The sequence below is a fragment of the Chiloscyllium punctatum genome, chromosome 2 (assembly GCF_047496795.1).
Source record: "Chiloscyllium punctatum isolate Juve2018m chromosome 2, sChiPun1.3, whole genome shotgun sequence".
NCBI lineage: Eukaryota > Metazoa > Chordata > Chondrichthyes > Orectolobiformes > Hemiscylliidae > Chiloscyllium > Chiloscyllium punctatum.
In genome coordinates, this window is record NC_092740.1 from 31,635,314 (window position 1) to 31,646,530 (window position 11,217).

Consider the following 11,217-nt stretch of genomic DNA (forward strand, 5'->3'; position numbering starts at 1 on the left):
GTTGATTCTTTTCTCTTTATTTCTGTATGGGGTGTGCACATCATTGGCTGGGCAACATTTCAGGGGGCAATTAAGAGCCAACCACATTGTTGTGGACCTGGAGGCCCCTGTAGGTCAGACTGGGTAATTTGGCAGATTTCCTTCCCGAAAGAACATCAGTGAACCAGATGGATTTTTTGTTGACCTGATTCCAGATTTTATTGAATTCAAATTGTACCATTTGCCGTGAGGGGATTTAAACAAATGTCTCCAGAATATTAGCCTGGGTTTCTGGATTACTAATCCAGTGACCAACCTCTATGCATACATCTCCCTCTTATCCAAAATATCTCCTACGTATGTTTGGCAAATCAATAATTCTGTGCTAATGCAAAACCAAATACAGTAGCGCCTTGACATACAAACAATCCCGTTCACGAACAAATCGGTTTACAAACAGGATTGTATGTAAAATTTTGCCTCAACGTACGTATGAAATTCAAGGTACGAATGAAAGTACAAACGCAAAAAGCCTGTGTGCGACCACATGGTTTCGTTGTTCTGCTTTGCTACGCGCTTGTTGAACGCAACAGCTCTCAGGCCCCGCGTGATCTCATTCAGTTCGTCTTTGGTGCGTACGCTGTGAACAGCCGTCCAAGCATTCTTACGCTATCCAAACAATGGGAAAAATTGATTCAGTTCGCGAACCGGGTCCTGGAACGGATTAAGTTCGTAAATCGAAGCACTACTGTACTGCAAATATTCGGCATCTAAAATAAAACAATGAAACTGTGCTTCTGGTGACATAAGTGTAATGTTGCAGGTCCATAGTACATAGTTTCCATCAATGATGGACGTAAATATATGGGCTGAATGCCAGTAATTCCCTGCAACATCTTCTTGAGTTGATATCTCCATGATTGGAACACATATTGGAGAATAAGCCCTGATAAATCTACAGGCAGATGTGCACATTTGAAAGCCAGTAACAATTATTTTATCCAGGTACCATGTTCTTCCATTCTAACATTCCTCCCATTATAATAAATCTGTGTACTTTGGTTACCAAACTGTCTGTCAACATCTTATATATTTCCTCTTCACACAAACTTGCCCATTCTGTCCATGTAACAGACACCCCACATTCCTGAGACTATTCACCATCACTCTCGGCATTCATTAGGATAACTTCTTTCCATGTTTGTTTACTTCATTTGCACTAGTGAACTTTCTATCATCCCTGAGCCTGTCTGTCTTTTCCCCCAACCTTGTTTCCAAGGGTTGGACCTTCTATTGGATTGGTCCACTCTTATGGGTGAAGTACTGCGGAGGCTTGATCAGGATTCTCTTCTGGACTTATAACCTGCCATCAGGTATATTGGAAAGATTGATAATCGACCTGTTTGGTCTTGCTATGAATGCACCTTTCTGGATTAGAGGTGCTGGAAAAGCACAGCAGTTCAGACAGCATCCGAGAAGCAGTAAAATCAACGTTTTGGGCAAAAGCCCTTCATCAGGAATACAGCCTGCATGAATGCACCTTCCATGGCCAACAAGTTCTGAGGTGCACCTTGAAGTCGGAACTTCTGACTCAGAGGTCGGGACAATATTATAGCACCACAAGACTTTCTGCATCACTAAGTACATCAGAGAAATAAACAAATGTTGGTCCACCTCCATGTCTCCTATTGTAATGGCATCATTAATAGTGAGCAGAACTGCATGTAGACCAGTTGTGTAGCCAGCAGTAGTTTATAGTGGAGTCAGATGAGAAGCATAATTAAAACCAAGGTCTAATCCCCAGGAAAGGAAATGCTTGCAACGTCATCCTAGTATAGCTGAAAATTGTGGTGGGACTCTACTGGTCAGAATAGTGGGACTGGAGGAATGTTCTGAAGATTTTGAACAATGTGATCAAAACTATCAGACTTTGCACTGCTGCATTTGCAATAATTTTTTATCCTTATATTTCAATGATATTCATAATTCTACAATAAGCTGATTAGGTTAACCATGAAAGACTATTAGATGACTGAAATGCGAATTACATTTGGAAACTTTGTTTAGCCATTTAATTTTAAAAATACTTATATGATTAATATATAAAGACTAATTTGGGATGGATCTTAATAAATAATAGATCTTACTTGGGGAATGGGTTGATGCAGTCGGTTAAAGTTCTTGCATCATGAAGGATCTGAATTTGAATCCAGTCCAGACTATTAAAATGAAAATCTTGTTTCTCTTGTCAAACTTGTACATGAAATGAGTAAATCTTAACGTAGTTCCAAGTGGGCATGAGTATACAAGATAAACCTGTCCATGCATATTCAGTCAGTCTGATCAAGAGGATGTCTGGTATACCATCAAAGGACTGAAGGTTTACTTTTTAAGGACAGACATCTTTACTTCAGACATTTCCTATTGCTGAGTTGGGAGCGCTTGATGCTAATACGGATGTATATTTCAACATGTTCGCTGCTGTAAGCTATATCTTGTACTTTAATTCTTTTTTTTTAATCAACAGTTGAATCGAAGTGACAGTGACAGCTCAACATTAGCCAAAAGATCGCCTTTTGTGCGCAATGCCATGGAACGACGAAGCTTGAGAGTTAAAAGGGTATGTCTTATTAATAATGTGCAGAAAAATACATTTGGAAAGGGAAGATCTTACTTCAGAATAACACTAGTACAGTTCTTTGAGCCTGTGCCAACATATTGAAACACAAAAGAATGGAATTTCAACTGCAGCCCGTCTGTGAACTGTCAGAAGAGAATCATTGTGTTAGAATCTAAGGAAGGATGTGCTGGCCTTGGAGGGGTCTAGTGGAAATTTACAAGAATGACCCCAGGATGAAGGGTTTGTCACATGAGGAGCAGTTGAGGACTCTGGACCTGTAGTCAACTGGGTTTTGAAGGATGAGGGGGGAATCAATGAAGCTTACATCAATCTGAAAGGCCTGGATAGAGTGGATATGGAGAAGATGTTTGTACTAGTAGGAGAGACTAGGATCAAAGGGCACAGCCTCAGAGTGAAGGGACAATCCTGTAGGACTGAAATGGAGATGAATTTCTTCAGCCAGAGGAAAGTTAACCTGTGGAACGTAATGCTGCAGAAGATTGTGGAGATCAAGTTATTGAATGTGTTTAAGACAGAGGTAGTTAGATTCTTGATTGAATGGGGAGACAGTAGAAGAATAGCTGAAGCATATTGGCCATGATCGAATAATGGAGCAGACTCAACCAGCCAAATAGTTGAACTCTGCCCCTGTATTTTACGGTTTTAGCATACTAGGTAGAGCTGCAGAACAGTTGGAATTGTGTGAGGCAATATAATGGTTCGGGGGAATGTTCAGAATGATTTCAAAGTGTGAAACCTAGAATATATCCATACACAATCACATATTTAATGTTTATGTTTTACAATGCATACAATTCTACAGCAGGATTATTAACTTAATTACAAAGGATTCATTAAATGTCCAAAACGTAAGGTGTACTGTAATTGATACCTTTGTGTAGTCATAGAGTCATAGAGATGCACAGCATGGAAACAGACCCTTTGGTCCAACCCGTCCATGCCGACCAGATATCCCAACCCAATCTAGTCCCACCTGCCAGCGCCCAGCCCATATCCCTCCAAACCCTTCCTATTCATATACCCATCCAAATGCCTCTTGAACCTTTAGAAATAAATCAGTGTATTAATACATTAAAAATAGTGAAATGAGAAGAATTTTACACTGCACCTCTCCTAGCCCAATGAAAACACCCATTGGGGATTTGATCTATTTGATATATCTACCACTCTGTTCCTTGGCAGGTCATCTTGTACATATCCATGCCTAGCAGAAACTGCGTTAAGATTTACTCATTTCATTCTGCTCCCTACATAATCGTTTCCAGATGATTATTCACCACATGTTTCACAGATTGTTGGATACCTGTTCCTCTATACTTAATTTACAATCATCAATATAACAATAATGAGTCCAGGCTGTGTTTTTTTAATATAATGAATGGTTCCCAAAGCTCTGAATTTGGTGATACGTTGTGGGACAGCAGTTGCCCAGGGATATAGACTGATGGGGAATTAAAATAAATGTATAGAATTTAAATCCAGTAAGGTTATCTTAATTCTGTTTGAGCAGTGTTAGCAGCCAACATATTGAACCAGGAGGTTCAGTTTTGATGATCACAGTTACAAAGGACATGGGGATAGCAAATCTAAGGGAGCAATTTTAGGGTATTGAAAACACTGAAAGCAGACTAAGTTTTCCCCAATTGTGCATCATATAGGTACATATTGAACAGGAAGAAGAAAGAAAATAAGAGAAACAAATTACTAAATGAGTCAAAGAAATCACAACTCCAGCATCAGAGGGTTAACTTAATGAATGGATTTTCATGCTGAGAGGTCACATTGTCTATAGTTGTGTGGATAAGATAAGGATGACGCACTATCCATGGATAAGATAAGGATGATGGACAATCCATGGTATCCCCTGCGGGTAGAAAGCCATGGTCAGATCCTCTGATTTCCAGCACATATGGCCAAAGAATAAGGATTCCTACTGGGAATACATAATCTGAACATTGCAATATTACAGAAAGTGCTAGAGAAACTCAGTAGGTCTGGCAGCATCTGTGCAGAGAGCGAGAGAGAGAAGCAGAGTTAACATTTTGAGTCCAAGAAGATTCTTCCCCAGATATGAAGAAGAGTCATTGGCCTTGAAATGTTGAATCTGCTTTTCTGTCTGATTTACTCCCAAAACATTGACTTCTCCACCTCCTGATGCTACCTGGCTTGCTGTGTTCTTCCAGCCTCCTGCTTGTCTACCTTTCTGTCTACAGATACAGCCAGGCCTGCTGAGTTTCATAGAACATAGAATTCCTACAGCGTAGAAACAGGCCATTTAGCCCAACAAGTCCTCACTGACCCTCCGAAGAGTATCCCACCCGGACACATTCCCCTACCCTAGTACTCTACATTTATCCCTGACTAATATACCTAACCTACACATCCTTGAATACCATGGGCAATTTAGCACGGCCAATTCACCTAACCTGCACATCTTTGGATTGTGGGAGGAAACTGGAGCACTCAGAGGAAACCCACGCAGACACGGGGAGAGTGTCCAAACTCCACACAGACAGTCACCCAAAGCTAGAATCGAACCCGGGTCCCTGGCACTCCAGCACCTTTTGTTTTTATTTAGGATTTCCAGCTTCCACAATATTTCGCTATTAAGAGAACCACATTTCGGTCGAATTGGGTTTCTTAGCGAATTGCAACCCCTTAACGACTTTTAACTCGAAGTCTTGCAAAGAACGTCGTTCCAGTCAGAAATCTGTGTGAGATAAATACATGATTTGTGAAGGCCACTAAAGGCTGCATGACCACTGTTTGCAAGTTAGAAATGAGTGTTCCAAAATCATTAATAATCATTTACTTTGATGCCCCTTTACAGACCCTCTGCCAACCGGTTGTGAAAAAAGCAGCAGAGCATCCTATTCGAACCTCCCTGGACCTGGAGCTGGATCTTCAAGCATCACTGACCTGGCATAGCCGTCTAAACGATGAGCTACAAGTGCTCAGGGAACTAAAGAATAGGTTGGAGGAGGTGAAAGCTAAAGGGGAGACAGAACTGCCCGCGTGGGTGCTGGAGGATGAAAGGTTCCAGAGGCTTTTAAAACAAGCAGAAAAACAGGTATAAAATCATCACCTGTTCTGAGGAAGGGTCACTCGACCTGAAACATTAACTTTGATTTCTCTTCACAGATGCTGCCAGACCTGCTGAGGATTTGCAGTGTCTGCAGTTCTTTCAGTTTTTATAAATTCATCAATGTTTAATATTCACAAGTCTAGGTAAATTTTCTGTGAGGACCTATTTTACTGATTGCTTTGCGTCTACCTTGATGTCTAATTCAGGATCTAGCTGACTCTGATATGGTTTCTTAACATTGGCCAATAAAATCCTTTCAGCACTTCCAACAGGTAATTGAATAAGATGAAATCTGCAAAGAGCAATACCAGCACCTAGTGGCAGAAAATCAGTACTGCAATTTAGTGGAATAGAATGAACCCTATTTTTTAAATAGTAGGAACCACTGTGATAGTTTGATATCTGAAAGAGAAGTCCTGAGCCAGAGATTCAAAGTTAAATGCCAGAAAGGTGTGGATGTGGAATGACAACTAAACAAGAGGACTACTGCTGTGGTCAGATCATAGTGACTACTGAAGGAATGTGTATATAAGGTAACTACCATTTGCTTTAAGTGGCTTCTGCACTTTAGAGTGATTACAATGTTGAGCAGCCCACCCTCCCTCCAAATGTGCCCTCATTGTGGTCATTTAACTTTGGCCAATCAAGAGCAACCAGGTCCAATTTCTGCCCCTACACATTTCACATCTTTTGATTCAGTTCAGCATGAAGTTCAATCATGGCTAATCTGTACCACCTATACTCCAGATGTTCTGGTACCCTGAACGAACAAAAAAGAAAAATTAATTCTTGAAAATTTCAATTGATGGTATTTTAGTGGGAGAGCTCCAGATTTCATGACATTTTTCATCAAATAGTGATTTGTGATTACACGGGCCTAGTTCAAAATCTAAATGTCCTTCTGTTCCTGTATTCCCTCAGACAGAGGAGCTATTTTCTGTGCCCTATGGAATCACTCTGAAGACTTCCAACCTTCTAAACTCAATGGATAACAAGTTATTTTGCGCAACCTGCCCCTATACTATTGTCCTATAAGCCCTGGTATCATTCTTTGAATCTGTGAAATATCGCTTACAGGTCTACCGAAATCCCTAGCTCCTTCCAAAGTTCCAAACCTCTCACTGTTAAGAAAATGTTCTGATTTGTTTTTCTTGAATCCAAAATGGTATGAACTATGGCTGACTCTACACACCCCTGTTTGGAATTCATTTATCATACATTATTCCATTCACTTAATCTTTAACTTAAGCACAGAGCACTCTTATAACTTTCTGTTTGAAAACTTAGGTCCCAGTTTTTGTTCCCGTGTTGGGGCGTAGAGGTGGGAGAAATCCCAAGTCCGTGAACACACCCCCGTAAAAATGGCCATCCAAAGATGAAAATATATAACCTCTCACCTGCTGACTTCCCCACCCACTCCCCATACCCCATGCAAGCCATGTTATGAACTTGTATCCAACCCGTGGTCCCTTGCAACCCCTATGCAGGATTCCTAGTATCTGATCTGCTCTTGTAGCCTCTGTATTTATATGGCTAGTCCTGTCATTTCCTGATCAGTGGTAACCCCCAGGATGTTGAGAGTGGGGGGATTCAGTGATAGTAATGCCATTGAATGTCATGTGGTGATGGTTTGATACAGGCTTGACGCTGTCTTTTTGAAGATGATCATTGCCTGGAACTTGTTTGGTTGTGAATGTTGGAATTTATCAGCTCAAACTTAAATGTTGTCCAGGTCTTGTTGTATTTGGACATGGACTGTTTCAGTTTCTGATGAATGAGGAATATTCATAGGTCCTTGATGGCGTCATGGCAGGAAGATACAATAGTAAAGAAAGATATGGGCTGCTTTATTTTGTAGGGCAAGGTGTTGTGTACAAAAGCACGGATGTAATACTGTAACTATATAAGACACTGCTTAGGATATGTTTGACTCTAATAGATTAGATTACTCACAGTGTGGAAACAGGCCCTTCGGCCCAACAAGTCCACACTGACCCTCCGAAGCGCAACTCACCTAGACCCATTCCCCTACATTTACCTGTTCACCTAACACTATGGGCAATTTAGCATGGCCAATTCACCTAACCTGCACATTTTTGGACTGTGGGAGGAAACCGGAGCACCCGGAGGAAACCCACGCAGACACAGGGAGAATGTGCAAACCTCACACAGTCAGTCGCCTGAGGCGGGAATTGAAGACGGGTCTCTGGCGCTGTGAGGCAGCAGTGCTAAATACCAATATAGTATCATCCATAAATATCCCCTTGACAAAGGCAAGTTTAGAAAAATAGATTGCAATTCTGCAGTCCAGGAGGAAAACATCATGAGAAAATTCAGACAGAAGTAGCAAGGAGAAATGTACTGCACTTTCCACCTAGCTTCAAGACCTTAGCAATAACTGCTACTGAAAACTAAAATTAAAAATCCTGGTTCGGTGGGAGCTTGCCATTCCCGTTCAGGCTGCTTCTATTATTTCAACTTAAAGAAAAAACAAATTTACTTAATGAACTTGCAATAGACAGTTCGACATCTCTGACTTAAAACCCCTGTCAAAGAGAATCAGGACAAAATTCTCCTCTTAAAGCATTGTATCGTCACAAAATGTACCATATTTAAATTTAAAGCTACACTTCCTCATACTTCTCTTTAAGGAAATTTATTTTCTTTTCAAATTAGATCTTGGCTGATGGCATTTTAAGATATCATTGCATCTGCATGAACTTTAGAAATAAGCCCTAAATTAGCAATTTTCGCAACTCTGTCAGATCATTTAAGGATCGGTGGATGGGGACAGTGAGAGTGATGTGAGAGTTTATGAATGTACAGCCATGTTGTACATATTTGGTAAATAAGACGTAATGAATGTGCTTTACTCAGGCTGAACAAACAAAAGAAGAACAAAAGCAGGAGTGGAAGGCTGAGAAACTGATGAGGAAGGCCACAAAGGAGGTGTGCAGGTTACGAGAGCAGAGCCAAAAGGTGCCGCTACAGGTCCAGTCATTCAGGTAAGAGGTTTTTTTTTGTTCCTCCATTTTGGAGATGAAGAGAGTTCATACTGAGAAGAATTGGAGAGCATTCCATCACACTCCTGACTTGTGCTTTGTAGATGGTAGGCAGGCTTTGGGAAGTCAGGAGATGAGCTCGTCTCTGCAGGATTTCAAGCCACTGACCCATCCTTGTAATCTCTGTATTAATACAGTTAGTCCAGATTCTGGGCAGCAATAATCCCCAGAATGCTGATAGTGGAAGATTCAACAATGGTAATGCCATTGAATGTCAAGGGGTAATGGTTAGATTCTGTCATGGAGATGGTCATCGCCTGGTACATGTGTGGCGCATATGTTAATTCCACAATGAAACAGGTTGATAGTACTTTGGAAGTTGGTCTGCTTATCTCACAGGGTAGATTTCAATACACAAATGATAAGACCGAAATAACTGTTGCTCCAGATCATTCTTTTAATTTTCTGATGTTAGGTCTTCTTGATTGTCACTGACGGCCTGGGCAAGGTAATGGTGCAAAGGCAACTTGCATTTACAGCCAGTGATAATTACGCTTCTTGTGTTATGGCAGTACAAAGAGGGCAGAGGTTCATCTTCCTGTTCTTGAGGAAGTATGAAGAATGGGTAATACGTAAGTCAGCGTCAGCCTCTACACTGCCTGTCATAGTCCTGTTTTTTCAGAGGGCTTCCACAAACCACATTTGAGTTACTGCAGCTCAAGGCAATGACAAAACATGTTTCTTCTTCCTGTTGACTCCACAACGGGATGAATGATCCTTTGATGGTGCTTTACAAAATTGAAGAAAGGTCATTGCCATTCCTGCAAGTCTCTGATGGAGAACCAAGAACTGACACTTCAGCAACTGAATAAGAGCCTCTTTTGTGTCTCTGGTCTACTGGATAAATGCAATGGTCTGATTAACAGTACTTATACAGACTGAACATTCCTGGCTCAATCCTCATCTGGTACTGAGTTAATCAGACCTGAGCTCAAATTCTGCTCAGATTGGTGGTTGCATTCATATGATTGTTTTTATGAACTCTCTGGGACATCTTTGAATGTCACACGACAGAAGATGCCAGTAGTTGGGGCTGGCAACCTGCGATTCCATCAGTCACCTCTTAGTATCCCTGGCTGCGGTTATTAAAAATATTTTCATTCATCGTAAAAATATAACAATCATCATGTCCTCAAGAGGACTTAACACATATCACAGCTGGTGAAGCAGTTTGGAGTATCGTCACTCCTTGTGATTTAGGAAATACTGCAGCCAATTTGCACACAGCAAGGTCCTAACATCATCAATATTTGCTGTGATAATAACCAAGGGATTTATTTCTTGTAATGTTCATTAAGGGATCTGAGAGAACTCCCTTAATTGCTCTTCTTTACAGTAATACGTTAGGATCTCCACAACACCTTGAAAGGGAAGGCAGAGTTTTCATTTAATACATCACATGAAAGATGGCACTTGCAAATATTGTGCACAGGAAACCTCAACTTGGATTGGTTGCTGAGGTCTCTGGCTGTGACTTGAATCTATAACTATCTAAGTAAAGGGTGTTACCACAATTGTGGTGGAGCAATACTAATGTATAGCACAAAATAAACAGTTATTTTATTTGTCAATTTCAGGGAGAAGATTGCATTTTTCACCAGGGCGAAGATCAACATCCCATCATTACCTGCTGATGATGTATAATTAGTTTACCTTTCAGCACTTTAGCAGATTTTAATAGTTAGCTGGCTAAAATCTTTTCAAGCATTCTGGCGAAATAGGTATGATGTCTTTGTAATATAATTGTAATTGAATACCTCTGTATGTAAAAAAAAGTGTTTTTTTTTGTTAGTGAAAAACAAAAGCAGTATAATTCTGAAGCAGTCATGCTAATTTTGTACAGTCTGTATGTATTTTTTGGTTTGCCTTTATTTTGTAAAGATGGAATACAAAAATGGTAGTAGATCAGAAAAATGTATTCTGTTGAACATCAACGCATTTTGAAAGAAAAGTTCTTTGCCCCTAACTACACCTCACCTGTTCAACAGAATTAATTTTATTCTTTGTGAATGTTTGCATAAGATCAGACTGTGATTGTGATTGTGAGCCATGGGATATTTTTGTACAAGGGGTGTTTTTTTTTAATATGTTGTTCTTCTTGATTCTCTGACAATGCTTTCTGAGATGAGAACTTGCACAGTATTCACCTTCCACCTATGCCTCAGTTTTTTTCTCTTCCCCTATCACTCCTTCCTCTTCCTTCCCTCACCTGTGCACAAGATGGAATAAAATTGTGACTGGTGAGCCTAGTATGTCTTCCTGTGTGAACAATACAGTATTTTCCATTAACCAGTCTGGAGCCGAGGAGAGAAACGTTGTACCTCTGTAACTTTGTGAGTGTGTGCATTTGCACTCCCATTGTCCGTCCACAAAAGCAAACTAAATCACGTCACCCTTTGAGTACTGCTTTTAGTTTTGAGATTTTGAATCACGTACATCCGACTGGGGAA

General features: G+C 40.5%; 1 protein-coding gene across 2 annotated transcripts in view; it reads left to right on the forward strand.

Annotated features, from left to right (window-relative positions):
• Positions 1-11,011, forward strand: part of LOC140495692 (protein WWC2-like) — a 236,338-nt gene extending 225,327 nt beyond the window's left edge. For both annotated transcript variants that reach the window (XM_072594682.1, XM_072594691.1), the window contains exons 20-23: positions 2,507-2,599; positions 5,451-5,690; positions 8,583-8,710; positions 10,345-11,011. In XM_072594682.1, the coding sequence (XP_072450783.1) occupies positions 2,507-2,599; positions 5,451-5,690; positions 8,583-8,710; positions 10,345-10,411 (528 nt within the window). In that variant the 3' untranslated portion in view covers positions 10,412-11,011. The remainder of the gene's footprint in view (positions 1-2,506; positions 2,600-5,450; positions 5,691-8,582; positions 8,711-10,344) is intronic.
• The last annotated feature ends 206 nt before the right edge of the window (positions 11,012-11,217 follow it).